Raw genomic sequence first — 22,983 nt, 5'->3', positions numbered from 1 at the left:
TTTCTTTTCTTTTTGCTGTGTGTTGTTTTTTTTTATGAGTATCTTGACTCTAACTCGATTAACACAGACTGTAGAACTTGTAAAAACAATTAAATCCAGCAGTGGCTTTATTCTAATAGCCCCTTTTCCCTCCTTATATTTTGCATACTTTGCCCCTGTCAGATTGCCTGGGAGACACTGCAGGAGGAGTTTGCCCGCTTCATGGCTGAATACAAAGGCAAAGACCAGGATGACATTTTTGACAAGTTGAAGGAGGCTGTGAAGGATGACAGTATCAAGAGGCATAAGTGGAATGAGAGGGCCCTGGACAGCCTGGTAAACACACAGTAAAATACCCTCACAAGCAGAAAGTGCACACTTGTTTATTGAAGCTCCCAGAGCAGACAGAATTTCATGATGAGATGCCATCAGCATAGAGAATGTAGTCGTGATGCAAAGAAGCACTGATGCTAACAAGTGGAATGTGTTTTTTGTACCTCTGTGTGTGGTTGTGTCAGAGGGTGATTCAGCACAATGCCCTCGAAGACCGCTCCATCACAGACAAGCCCCAGTGGGATGCAGCAATCCAGTTCATGGAGGAAACCCTGCAGTCACGCCTCAAAGACAGTACGTTGGCTATGATAGGGTCATATGTTAAAACTCTCCTCGCAGTCTTAACCACACAAAAACATTTGTAGACTTTTATGGTTCTTTGTAGTTTTGGTTTTTAGTTGGAATCACATCAACACAGTTTCAGGTTCTTACTTTTGTCCCAGACATCAGTCACACACCTGTCCTGACCAGGTTTTAGGTGATCATGCTTTTGTGGTGCTTTTGCTGCCACAATGAGGCATGCTGTTTTTTCTGACGTATGATTTAATTTTGTTCTGTTTTGCTCTTTGCTCTCGACCTGCAGCTGAATCAGTAATCAAAGACATGGTGGGCCCAGACTGGAAGGAGAGGTGGCTGAGTTGGAAGAATCGTACACCAGATCAGGTCAGAATTGCAGGATTTCCTCAGAAGTCATAGTTGTGATGGTGCAGTAGTTTTTATAAGGAGCTTTGAAGCTGTGAAGTGGAAGATCAATAAAAGCTATCACCTTACACAATGGTCTAATTCCATCCACACTGTAGAGCTTACATATAAATATGTAATATTTTACATTCAAATGCTCCTTGAAGTGAAGACTTGCTTTTCTAAACCTTGCAGCATATTCGGAATGAAACAAAAAATGAGCTGGACCGCCTGCTGAAGCTGCACGATGAGCACACGGCTTACCTGGCTAATGATGAAGTCACCACAGTACGGAAGAACCTGGAGGCACGGAGTGTAGAAGTTGACCCGATGCTGGTGAGATGGAACGGATTATTCCAAACATTTTTTTTGTAACAGCAATACCTGGCACTTATGTTTGGCCTCTGTTAACTGGTGAAATATTTCCATACTTGCTCAGATCAAGGATACGTGGCATCAGCTTTATCGGCGACACTTCTTACAGAAGGCACTGTCACACTGCAACCTCTGCAAGAGGGGTTTCTACTACTACCAGAGACACTTTGTTGACTCTGAGGTAAGTAGAAAGAGTTGTCTTTTATTTTTTTTTATGTATTTATGCAGTTTCACCTGAGGTCAGGGTTAGTTTGGAAAAAATGTAACTTTACTCTGGGGCACCCTGTGTACTGAAGGCGGAAGACCTAGCGGGTACACACCCTTGATTTGTGTCTGTCCCAGGCCAAAAATAAAAAATAAAAATGTGATATCCCTGTTTGTTTCTGCAGTTGGAGTGCAATGATGTGGTGCTGTTTTGGAGGATACAGAGGATGCTGGTTATAACAGCCAACACTCTACGACAGCAACTTACCAACACTGAAGGTGAGCACTGTGGACTGGGGCTGGGGGCTATGTTATTTCCATAACAGCAGTTGTAGCTATTTATGGAACAAAGGTAAAACTATAGAATATCAAACCTTCTATTTTTAATGATTTCAGCCTTGTAGTTGTCATTTCTGTGGGTTTGTTTTTCTTGTATCTTTTTGTAAAACCAACAGGTTATTGGCAGGAATTTTACTTCCTCCTTTTGATTTTTTCCCTCCTGGTGGAGTAAGTTGTTCCATCAGTGGTACTTTGTGTGAAACATGTGAAAAATGCAGTGCAGTGAATCTAGTTGCACGCCATCCCCAAAGCTGATACTGAGATCAGATTTCACTGTTGGTTAGAAATGTTTGACTGAAGTCGTCTCTGCACTTTCATTGTTGGGCTTAGTGATTTTTATATCCTTTAGCAAGGTTCCAGTAGTTATCCAGATTATCTATAAAGTAAAGACAAATGTGAGAGTGACAGTCCTTCTCCGAGTCTTTTTAATCATTATAAAGTGTTTTCATAACTTGATTCATCAAAACAAAAGATCGACAGAAAAGTGCATTTCATTGTTGTTGGGCCAGGCATTGATTATTATTGTTTCTTGTGTATCTGTCTCTGTGTCCGTGCTCGCCAGTGCGCCGATTGGAGAAAAACGTGAAGGAAGTGTTGGATGACTTTGGAGAAGACATGGAAAAGAAGACCCAACTCATAACTGGCCGCCGAGTCCAGCTGGCTGAGGATCTCAGTAAGACACACAAACACTTGCAGAGCAGAAAATACACTGCAGATACACAAAGGCTATAAAGAAACACCTGCTGAGTCTGATTGTTCCTATTTAAACTTCACAGTTCTTAACTCAGCGTCACAGTAGTTTGCATGCTAACCTACTACACTATCAGATATTATATACAGTAATGTGCAAAAGTTTTAGCCAGGTAAGAAAAAAAAATGCTGTAAACAAAGAATGAGTGTTAATCATTTATTTTCATCAATCAACAAAATGCAGTGAATGAACAAAAGAGAAATCTAAATGAAATCAATATTTGGTGTAGCGACCCTTTGCCTTCAAGACAGCATCAATTCTTCTTGATACACTTGCACACAGTTTTTGAAGGAACTCGGCTGAAAACTTTCTCTTTTTTTTCCCCACACCTGCCTAAAACCTTTGCACCGTACTGTATGCATATCTTACTTTGACCACTCAGGTCAACTACGTTATATTAAGCACGTGGATCCATTCTATAAAATCCTAGAGTCATCAGTAGGTGGCAGTGATGCTTCAGGAATTTATATTGATTAGTCCAGTATGGCAGTATTATTGCATTTAAGTTAAGCTAACAGTACAGGCCGGCTAAAAAGGCCTGTTTTCAGTTGCCTAGAAAATAGGATGCTCTCTAAGAAGTAGGTAAAAGCAGACAGAAAATATTTGTAAATCATTTAAAGCTGTTTCTATTTGAAAAATGTACAAAGACGTACAAATGAATTGTTCAAGCAGAAGAACATTATTTAAAGGAATATTTATTTATATGTAAGCTTATTTTTTACAGCAATGAGAAGTTCAAACGGGGGAAACAGAATAACAGAAAAGACCAGAAAAGTTTTGTGTTTCTTAAAAACGCATCACGTGGAACATTTCAGAACTAATTTATTGAATTAGTAATAGGTTCAAATACATGATTGGATATAAAAAGAGATGCTGAGTCTTTGAGGAGTAGAGATGGAGAGGAGCTCAGGCAATAGTTCAGTTTAATAAAACTGCTTCTCATTTTAAAACTAAAAAGGGTTGGAGAAATCGCTGAGGTTAATTCATCTATATCAGTCGTCATCAAGTAACAGTAGGTTAATATAAATGACAACACGCACCATAGATGCTCTCACATTAAGCTTAAATAAACAAAGAAATTAAGACATTAGCTAAATAATAGAAGTGTATTTAAATTTATACTTTTTATTAAAAAAAAGAAGCAGCTGTTTTCAGCAATCTGATAAGGGGTAACCACAGCGCCTAGCTCTGCCCGTTTAATTTGGCTGTGTTTTACGTGGTACGCCCTTCCTGACACAACCCCAGAAGAGATTTTTAATCTTGTGCACATAATCTCTTCAACGCCTACTGGGAGTTCCTTTAAATTTTGCACAAGTGTTCACTTGGACTCTAGCAAGAACTGATTATTAATGATTGACCCATCTCCTCCTTTCCTTCTGTAATTTTGAGGAAACTGCTCTTGCTTAAGCACAGATATGTTTTTGCAAATAAAATGACTCGTTCTCAAAAGTAATTCGTACTGATGTTAATTACAAAATAAGACACTCTGTTCCTACAGCGACGCAGTGCACATGTGCTGTATCTCCTCTGTAAGTGAGTTTTGGGAAACTTTTCTCGGGGGTGGACCGATATATCTGCTAATTTTTACCTGTCAGCCTTTTGAAGGCTCTTAATTAAAAGCTGGTGCAATGAGTCTTCTCCAGCATTGGTCTTATTCAGAGAAGCTCTGCTTGCTAAGCAGTTTGTGTTTGCAAAGTGGCACACATGGCTTGCTGCCATTTCAGAAGTATCTGTGACACACACACGAGCATGCGCATGCATAATGACTGTTCCTGTCACCACAGAAGTACACAACAATTTAGACACACTTGCCTTTAAGTTGTAATTTTCTCACATTTAATCCAAGTCAAAGCACAGTGTTAAAACACTGCAAATGCCTGCATGATCTCAGAGTTTAAAGAACAATACGTGCCTCAAATACACACATTAGAGTGAAGTCAGTTTTTGCAGGAATCATTCTCCTGTCAACTTCTTTTAGATTTTGTTGACTTTCATATGTTGCATGTAAGCTCTGATTGTCAAAAACACATTAGTGCTTTTATTACCTTCCATGTAAACAACAGCAGACCACATGTACAGTATTTAAGTAGGCATAGTCATGCTACATTAAGAGGCACTCAGAGAAGACAGAAACACACACGGAGGTTTTTGCTGAGGGTTTTTCTGTCACAGAGCCCCCTCTCCATTCCACACACCGTCAGCCATGTCTAGACCTGCCTGGCCTTGCAAATTCTATAAGGCAAGTGGATCCATAAACTTTTCCAAACATGACATCCCCACTTTCCATCTGGAAAGACTGTCCTCACTAATAGATGTAGGAGTGTGTCTGGAATTTCTTAAGAAACCATGTAGTGTAGGACCACACCTGTGCATGCACACACATTTATTTTGTTTCTTTATGAATTATTTGTAGTGAAGTGTTTACTTCACTCTTTAAATCTGCATCAATACAAGCAGCCATCATTTGGAGGGTCAGATGGGAATTTTGACATCAGGAAAAACAAATCTGTTTATTGTAATTTGAAGGTATAATGAACGTAAATGTAAACAGAATAAAATGCTCTGTGAGTCACCATGAACCACTGACCATGAGATGCAGTTTTCTTTATTGCATTTTACTCCTCATATCTCACTCCCTTCACTCCTATCTCTACTGCCGACTGAAATATAACACCACTTATTTTGTTGTAACTCATAACTAACATTCCAGCCTAACATTGCAGTCTGCTGGAAATGTACCTCACAGCACGCCGCCCTTTTGCAGCCCTAATTTTACAGTGATGTCAATTTTTTTTCTTTTCCTCCTGCTAATAAAATGTATGTTCCAGAGTTTGAGCTTTGTCAGTCTGTCAGGTTGAGTTAGTGGGTGAGTGGAGGATCTGGGTCATTAGCTGTCGGACACTTTGCGCAGGGCATTCGGTGTAACACAGCCTAGACCGAAGTGTGTGGGTATGTGGGTCCTTGAGTCTAGACTGAACCACGTGGCTTATGGACTGAGTTGGTGACATGCCTCAATTTCCTCTGGGCAAAGATTTCTTCTTTTTTTTTTTTTTGGTTCCTTTTTTAACTGAAAGGCTCATCATAAAGGTTTCCTTTGCAGAAGCTTTTCACTCGTGCAAATATAGTAACTGGACATGGCAAAGCATAATTAATAAAACCCAACTTAAGCATTCTTAATTAGAAGTATCAGGTAGTGATTACTTTGTACTTTTAAGGACATTTCCGCTGTTAGGAGACCCTAAATCTGTCTTTAGCAACATCAGGCGGTTACTACATTTAAGAACACATGATAGGAATCACACATGGTTCCTTCCGAAACATGCAGTTCTCGACAGGAGAAGATTTTTGTTTGTTTTTTTTGTCTGCATCTGTGTGAAACAGCCTTATTCAATGTAGTTCCATCAATCATGAAATCATCTTTTCTTTGCAATATCGTTTCTCCTTCATTCTCCAGACCTTTTAGAAACAACAGGTCAGATTGCCTCAGGCCCAAACTATGGCCTGACCCCACAGGTCAGCCAGCTGATACCATAGGCTACTTGATCCAGCTATTTTTTTTTAACCTGGCTCCAACTCCCTGGGTCATTCTGACCCTATTTCACTGCCTCTGTTAAAATCTATCCACCTGATCCTGTCTATCACTTTTCTCCCTTGGCAGAGGGAAAGAAAAACACAATGGGCAAATCTCAGAGGAGGGCTCACCTTCACCTTTATAGCCTCTCCGGTTAGAGAGGAGAGAAAGTGGGAGAGATGGGAGACATTAGAAAAGATAAACACACTTAAAAGCAGAAATGCGCTTCCAGGGGTGGACTGCTGTTAAACTCGTATTTGCCCCTACTCGCAGACAGACCTACGATCACTCAGGTTACAAATACAGGTCAGGTGTGTGCGTGAGGGAGAGCATGAAAACTCTGTTAATTAATAGTACGCTGCAAAGCGGGGGTGTGTGTGTGTTTGTTAGCGTGTGCCGGACCAGCTGTATGGCACAGTGCCGTCTCTGGAGCAAAGCCCAGGCCTAATGTGCAGGCAGAGCCCTCTTAGGAGACCACTGGGCTGTCGCTTGGCTGCTTCATTGACCCTCATAGAAACGTAGTGCAGTGTGTATGTGTTTGAGTGTGTTTGCATGTGTCTGTGCTTGTTAGAGCTACTGTGGTGGCTGATTATAGACAGCGCACTGTACCACATTGTTTCAAGGATTGCTTTTATTTTATCAAGCCGTGAATGTCGTATTTAATGTCGTGAGTTTGCACCATTTTTCTATGTCAGCACTTTGTTTTGTGTGAGATATTTGTCAGTTGTAACACACAGATCTGTTCAAGGAGTTGGTGTTTAATGTTTATGTTAACATTGAGTTTAGTGTATTCATGTGTCTTCATGTGTATTCATGCGTTTTTATACTTAAAAAAAATCATCTGATACTATTATTAGTATAAATGCAGACTCGTTATTTCACCACACATCTGCAGTTCAATTCAATTCAATTTTATTTATATAGCGCCAAATCACAACAACGGTCACCTCAAGGCGCTTTATGTTGCAGAGTAGATCATACAATAATAGATACTGCTTTGCTTGCAGTGTCCACAAATCGAAATCCGGTGTGTAAATGGAAGGTGGAACAGTTTTTTATTTCTTCCTAGAGCCAGTTTGGCTGTTTTGGAACAGGAAGGAGCAGATTCCAGCAGTCACTCCCACATTGGTGGCTTTTTATCTACCTTGTCAGATTGTTGAAGAACGTGCACACAGTGCACTGGTCCCTGAATATATAAATAGAAATGCACATTTGCACCTCCTTTCTACTTTCCCCAAAATATTTTCAGTCCCAAGATTAAAAACTCATATTTCTCCACAAATGGATGGGTTTTTTCAACATACAGTATTACATCCCTATTTATTTATTTTTAATAGGTTAGTTGGCGAGTTTAAAACCTGGTCATGGTTGTTTGTAATAATATATTTCAGATTTGGTCATTACGGTTGAATTTCCAAGTTCCCAGGTGGTATTTTCATCTGCAACGCCCCCCTCAACTCAATTTCCAACTCAAAAAGTCACAGTAGACCCACCAATCCAGTGTTAGCCATCATGGCAGAACTTGAACGTAAACAGTAATGAAACTGCAGTAAGTCTGTACTGCCACTGTTGTGTATTTGTGACTCATTAAATAAGCCATTAACAGAACACTGACTAGACTCTATCTATGAACATGCTGCAGTGGCGTTTTTAAGCACAAAAAAATGTATTGCTCAGCTTTGCTAGCGATGCATGACTACTCTGGGATCTGTTATTTGGGATTTTTTGATTTTTCTAAATGTATTTGATCACTCTTTGATATCTTTTTTGTGAACTTATTGTCTGTTATTCCTTTGTACAAGACTGAGCATCTCTGCTTTAAACGTAAAACTTCTGAATAATTGATTACAGTGTTCACCACAAATGTGTTTGACTGTTTTGAGGAGAAATGATAAAACACATTTAGTCTTTCTTTCCTTTTTTAAAGTTTGAATCCATGTTGACAGCTCATGATTGTCACTACACGGGAAGTTAGGCATTTCACGCTGCTTGGACAACAAAATCAATCAGTCTCACACTTTGGTTGCTGACACATTTTGGGAGGGGTCGATTCAGATGAACACCTGGGACCGAATAACCTTTTACATTAAGTTCATCTCCTCAGCAGCAGGCTCATTGGCTCTGATAAATGCAAGAGCGTGTGGAAAATTATGGATTTGAGCTTTTGTGACACGAGGGTTAGCTGAGGGTCGTGGAATGAAAGGTGTCAACAGAAGGTGCTCTGAAAACAGTGCTAATGTGTGAAGTTTTTGCGTGTTTGCACATGCAGTCACTTTCTCCTTTTTCTCGCGTGGAAGCCGAACACAATGAGGCTGTGGTTGTCTGGGCTTGCTCAGCGGAATGCCCTCTCAGCCTCACGCTCACTTCGTTTCCTTTCATCTCCTCCCCCTCGTCCTCTTTTGAGCAGCTTCCTCCAGAGTGATTAGGGAAGGCTCATTGAGAAGTGCTCCTCTGTTCTCCCCTGCTGTAAGGGATGACGTATCATCTTAAGGTGTTGTGTGCACATGTTCCCTCATTCAGAAGAGAGGGGAGCAGAGGGTGGTGGCATGCTGTTGCTGCTGTTGCTTGTACAAAGCTTTGCGGTGCTTCTGTTGCTTTTCTTTATGACTTTAAGGTCATAATTCATTAGGAATTAATGCTGCTGCTATTGAAGCTTGTTTAGAATTAGACATATTTCCAGATCTGCACACAAACAATCATTAAAGATGCTTAACTAGCTTTTTCCTCAACTATGTTTTTATGTCAAACTACAATGGCACACGGTCAGAGGTGTCTTTTTATTCAGAATGAGAACATTTACAATAAACACAGCTGCCAATTTCCATGAATAATTTTTAATCTCTGTACAACTGCATTCAGAACACAGCATTTCCACACTCTTTCCCAGCGGGTGTTTGAATCCTCTAGGGCTGCCCTTTGTCACTGACTATATTCATGAAACCCAGCACCTTCCAGATTTCAGGATCTCGGGTTGTCTTTTTTGCTGAGGATGTGGGCCTGGTGGCTTCATTGAATGGCAACCACAAGCTCACACTCTTGCAGCGTGTACCATGGCTCTCAACCGAAAAAGGGTGAGTGCCCACTTCAGGTTTAAATATGAGTTGCTGCCCCAAGTGGACAAATTCAACTGTTTCAGGGTCTTGTTCAGAAGCAAGGGTACAGTGGAACATGAGATTTACAGGCAGTTCTGTGTAGTGTTTGCAGTGATGTGGCCTCTGTACTGATCTGCTGTTGTGAAGACAGAACTGCCACTATATTGTTTTTTGTTTTTTTGTTTTTTTACGGCCGACCAAGACAATATTACAGATACAAGCAGCAGAAACGGTGCCTGGGCTCAGAGAGAGGAACTCAGAGCTGTTACTCCAGCAAATCAGAAGGACCGTGCTGCAGTGGTTCAGACGTCTGTCTAGGAACTGTCAGAATGTGTGTGGTGAGGGGTTTGAACATGTCCAACTGGGACTCTCCCCTCTGGCATTCCCAGGAAAGGCTGAAGAGATTATGTCCCTCAGCTGGCTGGGATGAGGAATGTTTGAGTTTAAACTGCTGCCTCCACAACCCAGATCTGACTCCCTCTTCTGACAGTGTGAATAAGTTAAACGACACATTTAATTCCTGAGATATCTTAATATATAAAAAATCAATTACTTCACTCTATTACTTAAATACTTTGGTCCAGTATGAATGGCCTTGGGGGAGGTCATCAGTAGGAAAAGCTGTAAAACTTGTGAAAAGTTAAAAGTCCAAACTGTATGCCCTCTTTCACCTTTTTCTGAAGCTTCCCATTGGCTGGATTCATCTTTGTCAGACGAAGTTCGGTATCAGGGCTTTATGTTTGACACCCATGCTCTACAGTGACCAGTGATTTTGCAGACAGACTTTTCTGCACTCCTATTTTTTTCTTAAATGTTAGTCCTCACTTATTAACAAAGCTTTTTTTTTTGGTCCACTGGCAACTACATAGTATAAAGCTTCTTGTCACCTCCCACGTACTGTGTGTACTACGTTTGTGTTTTGTATATATCTGATCACCAATCAGACGTGTGTAGCTGTTTGTGGTATCCTGCCTTAACTCTAACTGCCTCTGAATGCATCTACACTAGTCAGAAGTGTGGTTTTGTAAACCGGGAGTCTTATTAGTGTTACAAGTAGGTTTTTTTTTCTTCCCCCCCACAAAGAAGGAAACCTCAGACTGCAGAGTCACTGCCAGATGATTCATTTTCTCCTTGGGAGCATCAAGTACACAAACAGTAGATCTAGAAGTTGTCATAACACTGGCAAATATGAAGCAGTACTTTGTGTATTTCATTTCATGTTGTTTGGTAAATGTTGTGGGACTTACTGCTTTTCTGTTGTGAGGCACAATCAGATATCTGTAAATCCTTTTTGGTTTTTCCACATTTTGACAGCTCTCTTTGTTCACTTGTTCAGTAAAGTACAAGTGAAGAGAGACTAAGATGTTTTTCCATAATATCTGCTTTATTAGAGGGAGTTTTATTTCCCCGTAATATTCGCTGATTGTTGCTGTTGTCATACGGAGAGCAGCCGTTGTTCAGGATGCCTAGCAATCAAAAGGTTGTTGGTTTGATTCCCAGCTCCCCCTCTCCTCCTCCTGAACTCCAAATAGCTCCAGGTGTGTGTGTGTGTGTGTGTGTGTGTGTGTGAATGAATAGTGGTTCACAATTGCGTTTTGAGTGGTTAATAAGACTAGCTATCTTTACATAAATGCCAGCTGATTTTCAACGCGTCTTGTCTTGTTTTTCAAGGTAATTTTTGAAACTGTCTAGCTTGAACTTCCTACCACAATAAAGTGGATTGCTTCTTCAGTTACTCCCTCGTTACCTTTGCTCGGCTTAACTGTTTCTTCAAGTCTCCTTTCTGTTACTTCCAGCTATAATACCATCAACAGTTTTTTCCAACTGCTGTGTATTACTGGTTTCTCTTTCATTGTGCTCTTTCTTTTCTTGTTATCAAAGCTCTCCCACCAGCCAGCTGCCACCGTTTACCAAAGTCAAGACCTGTTTCTCTTTCCACTTTCCCATCATCTGTCTCTTCCCCTTTATTCCTCGCTGACTTCTCGCTTCCTTCCTGCACTCTGGCGCATCCATCCATCCATCTATCCATCCTCCCATGTCAAGCACCAGGAATCTTTGTTTTGCACACACACACTTGTGCACACACAGGCATGCCCATCATATGATTGACAAGCTGTTGTTATTGCTGATCATTAGTCATGAGCATTTGTTTAAACAGGGTTAGACAGAGGACTTAATTACCTTTGCATCACCGTTTAATTTAGAAAAAGAGGAAGAAACGCAAGCAGTACAAGATTAAAAAATTGAGTTTCATTCATTAAAACAGCTCCAGTGTTATTCAGTTTGTTGTTAATCTTTGGACTGCATTATTCAGACCACAGCGTCGTAACACCCGTTTGTCTGCTTGGAAATATCCTCCCTAGATAGAAGATCTGTGAATAAATCAAATGGACTACAGAAGCAGGAAAAAAAGCTGCGTGCTTTAGATGACAACCAGGCAAGAGGTGATGATGGAAGTGGTGATGCAAACAAAAAAAGGGGGAAAAATGAAGGAGATTGTGAAGCCATCTCTCATTCCCCTCAGGGAAAGAGAGAGTTAAGTGTGGGAAAATAGGAAAGAGAAAGATGTGTGGTGATGGGAGGGAAAAGCAAGGCTTCTGTTCACATGTTCCCAGCACAGTTTGGCCACCGGGGAGCCATTCCCACTGATCGCCGTGTCACTCACACACATGCACACACCAAGCTCTGACATCAGGTGCTGTTTAAAATGAGGTAATAGGAAAACCATACGCTCTCTCTTGTAGGCAGTTTAAAACAGCACATGGTGTAGTTTTCTGTTTTTGTTTTTTATAATGGATTTTTATTGTTGTGGATTCTGTGTTGCAGTATAGCAAAATAAAAATGTGGTGCAAATGCGAGAGATTTGTTGCCAATATGATGCATTTTGTTTCCATTATACTATTATAAAAGTAATGTAGGATTGATTGGAGAGCTTGCAAGGAAATGGTCCAACTAAACAGGCGCAAATATGAAATCATTAGGTTTCCAAAAAATCTATTATGCCGGCTGGTTTGCATAAGTGTTTTTTATAAATAAAAGGGATTCTCGAGCAGCGTATTTTACAAGAATACTTGTAAACTAAAAGAGGAAACGGTGCTACTTTCTCCATCTTTGCAGGTAAAACACCTGCAGTTCACTAAGTTACCAAGTTTTTGTGGCTCAAAGGTATTTTAGGCGTTTTCTGTCTTTCCGGTGTTATATCGATATAAGGTGTGTGGAGTCCAGAGCAGCTGGAAGCATGTATTTACCTGAGGGTGGAAAAGGGATGAGGAACGCTGGCCCCGTCTTACTTGCATGTGCTTAATGCAGAGTTCATTGGCAGTTAACCTTAGCCGCACACCTGTGGCTGATTCAGTGCAGGGGAGTTTCTTTGAGGAATCATGACAAGATATCAGTTTAGCCAGACTCTGCTTCACATCCCCGGGCTCATGTGGATCCTCGTGATTGATTGCCACTTAGCCTCACAACTGGCCTCCATTTGACTGCACGAGGTGAGTCTCGGAAAACGTCTACTCCTGACGAGCTGTGATTTACACCATGAGTCATGAGCAGATTTACTGTCTCAGACTTGTTTTATAGAATTTCCTGATATATTTTTAATATGTCTGTTATGTACCGTAGAGTTAAAGCCATCGAAAATGCAAATTTATTCCAAATTTGTCCCCAGTTTTACAATCTTTTGCACTAAAAGTCTGACCAGCAGTCATCACCTGGCTCTTTTCAAAGCATTTTGCTGTTTTTATTTAGACTGCCCTTTGGCTGACCCCACGTTTTGACCTGTTCAGACCACTCTGTGTCTTTCCCCAGGTTAAACTGCGTTCTCACAGGCATCTGTTTTCTAGATAAGAGACTCAAGTGCGAGGGCTGATTCATTGCTCTGTCACTGACATGGCGTTAGGGCTGTTGACATACCGGCACTCCCGGGGTCTCCCATGGACCAGTTTCTGTTATAGCGTGACTATCCAGATTTAGTGACAAATCAAGCAATAGCATGCTGAGGAAAATGGCTTTTCTGTTTGTTACATTAAGAGATCAGCTTTCGGAGAAGGAAAGGCCAGAGAGTTAAATATTCGCTGTCCCCACCTACACTATGACCTTGGCAGTCATGAGCTATAAAAAGTTTCTTCGTGAATGATGACAGGCCGGGACAGGAACCAAGCCCCCACGCCACTCTCTCCAGTGGCCGTTCTGCAAACTGTTGCTCTCCTGTCAGAGCGGCATGCGAAAGAAGCCTGAACCTTGGCGCCAAACTCATCCAGCGAAATCTTTCTGTCGCCACTTTTTTCACGACAGCCATCTTTTCTTCACTGCTCCCTCCCTTTCACATTGAATGAAGAAGAGTGACCACATCCCAGAGGAAGGGGATTAGGTTTTTTCCCCTCCTTCTTCACAGTAAGTTGCAGTTCCCCCAGGTCTTTTTCTCTCTCCTCTGTGGTGGCTACTTGTCCAGCAGGGCCACACAGTCTAATTACAGGTCAATTAAAGGCTTTCGGGATCAGTCCTTCTGCCAGCAGTTCAGCCATGGCAGGCTTAGGGGTTTCTACAGAGTGAGAGTGAATGAGATATCATTTCATGTGGAGATCAGCCGAGGGAAGGCCTTGAAAAAGAGGATTTACGGAAAAGGCTCCCCTGTCTTTCTTTTAGTCTGCCAGTCCCTCCACACTTGGTAACCCACACACCACCAAGCATCTTAAAGAAGGGGCCTCTGGGATAGAGGCCAGAGGATTATGGGAATATTCATGACCAGATAAAGGGGTGAGCGGTTGAATGAATGTGTTTTGAGGCTCATCTCTTAGGTAAACAGGCGCTTAAATTGAGTTTTAGATCGCTACTCCCACTGCTCAGTGTGGAACAGGCAATGGTGACTCTGTCCACTTTTTTTGTTGCGTTTCCACAGGACGGTGAAAAGAAAGCCTTGTTGTGGCCTTTTTTTTTTTTATCCGGTCCTTTGGTAGCAAACAGATGGTAAAGGAGGGAATAAATATCTGTTCCTCACAGTTTCTATCCACAGAAAATATTGGCTGTTCTGAAAGATGCCATTCACATCCACCCGTGTCCTCCTGGGCTCCTGAAAGCTGCTCATTTTAAAGTCGTTAAGCATCCTGCTTTAAGAGAATGGTAAATGGGCTTTGCTCCTTTGATCTACATCTAGTCTAAATAAAATATATATGGCTATTTGATGTACAGCTAATTGAGCATGGCTGCAAGTGGAACTGATGAATTACAGCAAGTTACTTCATAAATCAACGTTTTGCTTTACTGCAAACTCCGCTACAGTCTACCTGAAGCCATTACACTTCATGTATGCTTTTGGTTTTTTTACACGGATCTAACTTTACAAGCAACCAGCCTGTTTTATCAGAGTGCTTTCCTGCTATTCCATGTGTCAGGTGTTTTCACGTCTGTGGTGTTTAGTCTGCTTAAATCGAACTGGTTTGTTTTCCTCTTCGGTGCAGTTCATTTGCGTAGAGGTGAAGACAGTAATCACACTCGGGTGCTAACCAGAACAGCCGCACTGAGACCCTTCGGAGGGTCTCCGGAGCGGTTCGTTTATGGTGTGAACGTGCTCCGACCTCGATCTGAACAACTACCAGGTGTACATTGTAAGTATGAGCTAAAAACAGCTTCTTGTTCTGGGATGAGGCAAGCTAAAGAGCTCTATGGGCTAGCAACTAGCTGTAAATGTAAATTCTTCATGCTGTCCAATAGTCCAGAACACAGCACCTGCTTCCTGTGTTTACTTTTGTTGCTCCCGTCCTGACCAGTAAGCGGGCTGAACATTGTCTCTGCGTAAACATTAAGCAGAATCACAGGTAAAAGCTTTAAGTTTACAAACCCGTCAATGAATTTGTAACAGAGTAAACAAACTGTCGGCGTGAAGCCTGTAACCCTTTCACAACATAATCAACCAAACCAGCTCTGACAGCTTCCCTACAGGCCCAGATGTCAGAGTCTTAAAATAAAGTTTGAATAGCATTTGTAATGCAGTAACAAGCCATTGTCGAATATTTCCAAAATATAATGGTGACCGGCAAATTACCGTTTCGCCCCCAAGGCAGCGAAAAAGAGTTGCATTCAGCAGCTCTCTACCACTATTATTCTCTAAATACACCTGAATAGTAATGACATCTACTTAACTTGATAGGAGTTAGATAATACTGTGGTCCACTGGATGAGTGATGGGTTTTCAGTTGCCTCAGCAGCAGGTGTTATAGAAGAGTGGATTTCACCCTCCCAAGCTTTCTCAGGCGGTTCGGGAAATTAGACTAGTGTCTTTTCTTTATCGCAAACCCCCTAATCTCACCTCTAGACCACTGCTGCCTCCAGTGAGCTAGCAGAGCTCAGCATCTCTGCCTGGTAGCTGGAAAGGATCCTTAATGTTTGACCTGTGCTAAGCAGTCTATATTTGAAATGCTGAAGCTCTATAGAGCACCTTATCATCAGCCACATCTAAACCCACTGCAAAGCTTTGAAGCTTGAGCCAGGGGATTTCCCAAGTTTTTGATGATCTGACAGCCAGTATCCTCCTTTCCTGACACCAGCCAAAACCCCCTCACCTCCCCCTTCACCCCATAACTCCCATCTCTTTCTTCACGTCGGACAGATGTTGCTAATCCCGTTCTTATTGGGTCGGATTGAGTTATGTTGTCCTGTGGTCAGGACACACAGCCTGTGAAGCCAAACTCTGCGAGCAGCCTTTGAGCCGTGCCTTGTTGTGCGCTGCGTGTTCGAATGGCATACCAGAGGTTTAGGTTTCATTCAGCCCCACACCTGCTGCAGCGACTTGTCAGCGTGCACCTCGACAGGCCCCCTTTAATGCCTCCATTAGGTGTTGTAATCTCCCCCTAACGCCCTGCCATTTTGCCCGAGTGTGTTAACGGAGTATCAAAGGCCGGGGATTTTTTTCCTTCGTTTTTTTTCCCTGCCACCTGCCAGCGGTAAATGTGTGGGAAGGTGAAAAAAGGTGGAGGTGACATGACTGTGCAGCGCTTGCTGGTTTTCAAGACATTTGGGTGGTGTGTGCGTCTCACAGCCAAGCTTTTCTGGCTGTCAGTCAGTTTTTCTCAGTTCTGCCTACCTGTGTGTGTGTGTGTGTGTGTGTCTGTGTTTTTTTTTTTTTTTTAGGTTATTTTTGTAATCCAGGACTTCTCAGCTTTGCCAGTTTTCAGTTTTGTAGGACATAAGTGTGGGCGTGCCTTCATCTCTCCCAACAACTGTTTCTCTTCCCATCAATCAAGGAAAGGATACCTAAGCAGCCATGCTCCCTTCAAAGGGGGGGCTGCAAACAAGCGCCTGAGTGTGATATTTAGTTTCACTGCAAAGCACGCACGCAGTTATCACTTTTGTACTGATGTGAAATGGACACTTTGGTCACTGTTGCTCCGGGGTCCAAGCCTCAGTGATTTATCTTCTTTAAAAGTCTTTTAAAAGCCGTGTTTTCTGCGGCCTGCCTCGTAGGAAAACAATCGACAATGGTTCGTCTCTGGATCTCTTTGCCGCTGACTGATCAATATAGTGCACTGCTAGTTTGTTTTTCAGAGCTCATGTTTGAGTTTGTGCTTGGGGGAGATCCAGACAGATTAACAAGGGTGACAGAGAAGCTGCGCAGCCAGCCAGCCGGGCCTGGAGGTACAGCTGGCATCGCAAGCCACGGCTTCCTTTTCTCCCGCGCTGGCCCGCAGACTTCCTTCCACCACTGTTTAATCAGCGATTAAGTCCGCTTTAGACGGCTCGCTCATCTCGTGTGACAGTACACGTTGGGTGGAAGGATTGCTCGTCTTACGCAGTCTCAGGACAATAGGAGTTTAATCACGAAAAGAAGTGAGTGACTATTTCTTCAGTAGACCCCCATTGATGTGAAATGTTGTTGTTACGGTGTCTCTCTTCGTGTCTGCCCTGAAGGTACATAGTATTTTTTTGGGGAGGGAGAGCTTTGATGTGGTCCGTGCTAACCGGGAATGGGTACACAAGCCGTCATCATGATGTGCGAAGGAGGCCTGCCTTGAGGTTTTGCTGTCACTGTCAGAGGGGACCATCTGGTGTATTGGTGGAGAATGTGTTGAAGTGTCTAACTGTAGAGGTATATCACAGGAATGAGAGCAGATTTATTAAACCTCCACCTCATCCTGGTTCTGTTTACTGACATTTTAGTTTTCTTAACTGCAAAAGCTGCAGAAATCAAATTCTCAGTTTTTAAAGAAAATTGGCTGATGCACAGGAAATCACAGTAAAGTTCTGCAAGCAAATAAAAGCTCAGTATTTGTCCACATAGTTATAGTTTTTGTATATGTAACAGAGAAAGACAAATCAGATAACTTGTATTACTCAACAAAAGCTGAATTCATTAGCTGCTACTTTTTTTTAACAGTAATGCAGTACGTTATTTAATTACTCGTCACACAACTCATTAATTACTGTTATGTTCCTCACATGTACGATGATCTGAAAGCCAAAGTGGCATAATTACCAGTTCACTGTATAAATCTCAGGTCACATCTCCACACGCCAACACAAATCCCCATCCTAACGAGGACACGTACGTACTTTCTCTTAGTATTTAAGTATGAACACAAAGCCAGTAACACAACGCAAAGATGAACACATTCACAGAGAGACTTCAAAGCAATCTTCACAGTGATTCTACCTTAGAAACATGAACAGGTAGAAACGGAGGCTTAAAGTCCAGATTGGTCATCACTGCCTTTGTTATGTTAAGTTCAGGCTCTGGCTGCTGGGCTGGTGTCAGCATACAGTCAGCTTCAGCATCACTCTGGGTTCTTGGGTCACTCTGTGTTAGCATGCTGTCTGTGCAGATGGTTGCAAAGAGCTGAGTTTGTGTTAGCAGTAATAAATCTGTCAGTAATCACAATAAATAAATATTATAACATCGTCATGAACTGAAATCAGCTCATGTTGTTTTTTACATTCTATTTATTTGCTTTCTGTCTGCCTGACATGCTGATAACTGAAGAACTACTCGACACAAGTAACAACATAATTGTAACTTTAACCTCCTAGGACCAGGCCATATGTGGACATCACATTTTGGGTTATTTTGACCAAAATACAGAATTTTGCTCTACAAGGCTCTAAAATTTTAAACTAATATCCTCATATGTGGCTCTTATTTTTCTTAAAAATAATGTAAAAAAAAAATTCTGGTAATTCTTTGTTTTTACATTCATTGGGACCCAATGTGACCAAATATCAAAGAGAAATTAAAAATGCATGCCGTGGAAGAGTTCGGGTCTTAGGAGGTCATTTTAATTACTCAATTTCATACAGTAACATGTTACTTTACTGTGTTATTAACAAGACCTGAACTCTTTCATGGCATTCATTTTTAATTTCTCTTTGCTATTTGGGCTGATTGGGACCTGATGAATGTAAAAACAAAGAATGATGTGATTTTATTTTTTTTTCTTTTCTTTTCTTTTCACCTCATTTTTGTTTCTGAGAAAAATAAGATCCCCGTAGGAGGACATTTGCTTCAAATTTCAATAGAACAGTGGCAGTATAACATCCTCATAAGTGGATATCAGGCCCTTGTAGAGCAAAATTTATTATTTTGGTCTAGACAACCCAAAGTGTAATGTCCACATACGTGGACGCCAGGTCCTCGGAGATTAAAAAGTATGACGTGTTCCCAGTAATATATTAACTTTACCTCTGTGGTTTCTTTTATTAGTGGAGGACAAACAATTTTAAAGTTACTGAAGTTATTGCCAGCTAATTTTGTGTTTGCTGACGATTCTGTTCTCTTAACAAACCCACCGTTTGCTTCTCTGCAGAGAAAGTTCGTGAGATCCAGGAGAAACTTGAAGCCTTCATAGAAGCTCTTCACAAGGAGAAATAGATGAACCAGGTATTTGTCTCTGTAACTGTCAGCTCCTAACCAAACTGATGCCCTGTTCACTAAACGCAGCCCGTCTTATATTCTTGTTGTTATCAGAGCTCTTGAAAATAAAGTTTGGATCACAACAGAGAAATGCACTGAGCAAAGACGACTCATCTGTAAATGACTGTCTTCGCCCCAAACACTCACCACACACATCATACCCACCCCTCCACCCCGCGGACACCTATGGAGAGACGGACCTGCACAGAGCGATAAGATGAAGGAACAGTTTTCAGGCTTTCTCTGCGATTTTCTTGTAACTTTTTCTTGGGGTGACCAGAGGGACTTCTGTACAGGAGCCCAAACCTAATAAGAAGCTTGCAGAGTCCTGACAGACGTCTGACCGCTTGTTTTCAATAAATGAGTAAATTGTGTACATGTTTATCTCCAACTTTCTTATTTCTTTTCCACTTTACGTTATGTCCTGGTTTTCTTTGTGTATATGTAATTATGCAGGTGTGTATTCACTGATCTGTGTACAGAGAGACCCTATTGCCATTGGCTCCTTTTGTCTCACCTGGTGCTCCTAAAACATGCCAAGTTAGTAGGCTGGTAGGCACAGAACAAGTCTTGGTTTAGTTTGGTTGCACTTCCAACTTAAAGCACTTACCGTTGTCTCTCTGTGCTGCGAGGGGATTCTCCATGCAGGCTATATGTTCCCCTAAATTAGGTGTTCCTTCTGCAACCTGCAGAACATAGTCAATTAATACTGCATACTACTTCTTTGCAGGATTAAGAGGATATGATATACAATATACAATGCAACACTTTGATTTTATTTCTTATTATTTGGTTCTTTTGAAGTTTAATTAGCAAAAATTAAGTATTTGCATACAATTACCTGATTTAGCTCCAAGCTCAAATGTCTGAGTCCATGCAGATCTGTCTATGTGGCGTTTCTTGGTTTGTGCAATACAAAAACAAGTATTCTAAATTAATTAAGAATTAATTTAGAATACTTAAGCATAATGTAAACACCTTACTAAAAAGACCTCTGCAGTTTGCTTGAGGCGCTTTCAGTAAACAAACACAACAGGTTACATAACCTTTGAAAGATCAGAGCTGATATCATCTGTCAGTTATCGCACATTTCTGTGGACTCGTCTAGTCCATCCCGGTCCAGTGTCCAGTCACTCAGGGTGGGTTTGGTTCCAACCTACACCAGGTTTCATGTTCTTTCGCGGTAATGTTTGTGTATGCAGCACAGGCACGATTGTCCCCTCTTTATGCTGTTGTAGCTTAAGCATTTGATCGCGCACAAAGAAGAAAAGAGGAAGGGAAGATTTTAAATGCTTTGGTCAAATCACAGATTCTCCCATCAGCCACTAGTTTCCAGTCTTTTTGCTCTTTCCTCGTTCTTATCTTCAGCCCCTCTTATCTTGCACCTCCATCACCCACGTAGACATCTGCTCATTGTACCAAGCTGGGAAAACTGTTTATATTTGCCTGAAGGGGGGGGGGGGGTGGTGAGACCGTGTTAGTTCCTCTTCCTTCCTTCCTATCTGTACATGGGGAAAAGATAAAATATAAAACTTAATGGGCAGTCGTGGAGCTACTATCATGTACAGCACCTGAACGCAGAACTGTGTAACAGAGTTGTTGAGTTGGTTCAAAAACGTGTTTTATGTTGTAGAAAATAATGTTTGCATGGTGTATCCCATCCGCTGTGCTTTATTTATTAAATTGTGTTTAAAAGTACAAATTGAAAATAAAATTGACAAATAAAGAAATCATTATTTCGTTTGTTTGGTTGTTTCATGACATGTCAGCGTTAAACCGATGTTTGCAGCACTGGAAGCTTTTTGCAGTTTTGCCTGCTGGTTCATGCTAGTGGCCTCTAACAATGCTACTCAGGTGAGTCTACACTGACATAACAGTTTTATATTCAGGATCCAAAACATGACTAATTATACTATCGTGACCCTCTGATTTGTTTAAGGTACCATCATCAAGATGATTGCTTTTTCTGGGTGACTCGTGATAGCTTTGTGCTGCTATGATTTTCTGAATTACATGAAAAAAACTTTAATAGGTTGTTTTAATGTTAATAGACTAACGGGTAAACTAAAATTGTGCAGTCTACCTGTTTGCATGTGAACATTATCACTGTGAGCTTATTAGCTTGCAGTTTAATCCACAGAGCAGCTGTTCTGGCCATCCAGCAGTGGAGGGGGTATTGTATTAACCAGCACTTCAGCGTCCTACAAACTGCTATTCCAATTTAAATAATCATTCATTTCCTTGGTCACAGAGAAATAAAGTAAATTCTTAGAATCACTAGAACCTCTTGTCATCTCATTCGGCTGTTTTGCTCTTAATAAATTTTCCCAATGAGTTTAAGGCAGAATTCTTTATGATTCTCTTATAATGCCTCCAGTACACTAACTGTACGTAGTTTCCTTCCATTCTTGTCAGTCTTTAGGTGCACCTATACTGCACATTCATAAAAATATCTATTTAGCCAATCACATGACAGAAACTCTAGACATGATTAACTGGAATAACCACTTGTTACAGCCAAAGTATGCAGAAAGGCATCTGTCAGTGCACAGTATGGCAAACCTTGATGCAGATGTGCTACACAGCAGGCTTCGCTCCTGTCAGCTAACAACAGGAAACTGAGGCTACAATTAACACAGAGCCACCAAAACCAGGGAAAAGAAGAAAAAATGCTGCCTGTTCTTCTGAGTCTGATTTCCTACTGCAACATTCAGATGGCAGAATTAAGCATAAAAACAACATGAAAGCAGGATAACCACCATGTTACAAAACTGAGTTTACTGTACTCGGATGGCCTCCACAGTCACCATGTGATGGACCGAGCAGTGAAGGAAAGCCAGGCACAGGTTAAAGTCTTTTTGTTTAACCCAAACACAAACGTGGTTAAATTATGCAGAGAAATCTAAATCTTGGGCCCATAGAAGAGGTCAAAGTAACAGAACTCTACTCAAAAGCTGATGACACCCAATAATACAAACTCAAACAAGCAGACCTGCCTAAAGAGACAAAGGGGAAATAAATGGTGGCTGATCAGCAGACAAAAAACACCCTGATGTTTGGTAGATATTACCACTGTATGGCTGTAGCTGCAGCCATCACACACCAGTAGAGCATGTTTGGAGTGAGGTACAACAGGAGCATCTCATGAAAGATGTCCAACAAAGCAGCAGCAGCTGTGTGATGCTATCATGTCAACATGGGCCAAAATATCTGAGAAATGTTTCCAGCATCTTGTTGCACCATGAAGAATGAAGGCAGGTAAAGGGGATCTAGTCCAGTACCAGCAAGGTGTACGTAATAAAATATTAAGAGTCGAGACTCCATCTGTCTGAACCTTCAGTGTTTGTCTGCTCTGTAACATGAACCGTATATAAAAGACAGATGTTTTTTTAATTTACCTTCTCAGTAAATGCTTTACTGATAATTTTGTGGTCTCAATCACTAGTTTCATTCATTATTGAATGAAAATTTAATGAAATGAATAAACAGCCTACTTGTGGCTGACAGGTGAATATCATATAGACATACAAATCTGCCCCACGCTCATCACATCTGGTTTAAAAGCACACTCGTGGCAATAGTAAAAATACTCAGCCTGAAGTTTGAAGACAGAACAAGTCGGGGGTGATGTCAAGCTTGCTACTTCCCTGTTTCATGAAGCGTCTATGTGTTCTATGTATGGATTTATCATGTTGTGTACTTTTATCATAAAGCTGGCTGCTGCTGTTTGGAGTGAAGCCCCTGGCCCGGGTTTGAACAA

At 41.4% G+C, this 22,983-nt stretch overlaps 1 protein-coding gene across 5 annotated transcripts in view; it reads left to right on the top strand.

The window, feature by feature from the left end:
• opa1 (OPA1 mitochondrial dynamin like GTPase) overlaps positions 1–20,950 on the top strand; it is a 35,332-nt gene extending 14,382 nt beyond the window's left edge. For all 5 annotated transcript variants that reach the window (XM_086263308.1, XM_086263306.1, XM_086263307.1 and 2 more), the window contains 9 exons: positions 163–315; positions 498–606; positions 896–975; positions 1,189–1,329; positions 1,433–1,549; positions 1,758–1,851; positions 2,474–2,584; positions 19,117–19,190; positions 19,278–20,950. In XM_086263308.1, the coding sequence (XP_086119434.1) occupies positions 163–315; positions 498–606; positions 896–975; positions 1,189–1,329; positions 1,433–1,549; positions 1,758–1,851; positions 2,474–2,584; positions 19,117–19,181 (870 nt within the window). In that variant the 3' untranslated portion in view covers positions 19,182–19,190; positions 19,278–20,950. The remainder of the gene's footprint in view (positions 1–162; positions 316–497; positions 607–895; positions 976–1,188; positions 1,330–1,432; positions 1,550–1,757; positions 1,852–2,473; positions 2,585–19,116; positions 19,191–19,277) is intronic.
• Positions 20,951–22,983: the final 2,033 nt, after the last annotated feature.

This window comes from Aulonocara sp. 'chitande type north' Nkhata Bay, linkage group LG15, assembly GCF_057382095.1.
Source record: "Aulonocara sp. 'chitande type north' Nkhata Bay isolate Kocher_YH1m ecotype deep benthic linkage group LG15, A_spYH_male_GT1.1, whole genome shotgun sequence".
Classification (NCBI taxonomy): Eukaryota; Metazoa; Chordata; class Actinopteri; order Cichliformes; family Cichlidae; genus Aulonocara; species Aulonocara sp. 'chitande type north' Nkhata Bay.
Note: the sequence above shows the minus strand (reverse complement) of the source record. Positions and strands in the feature narration are given on the sequence as shown.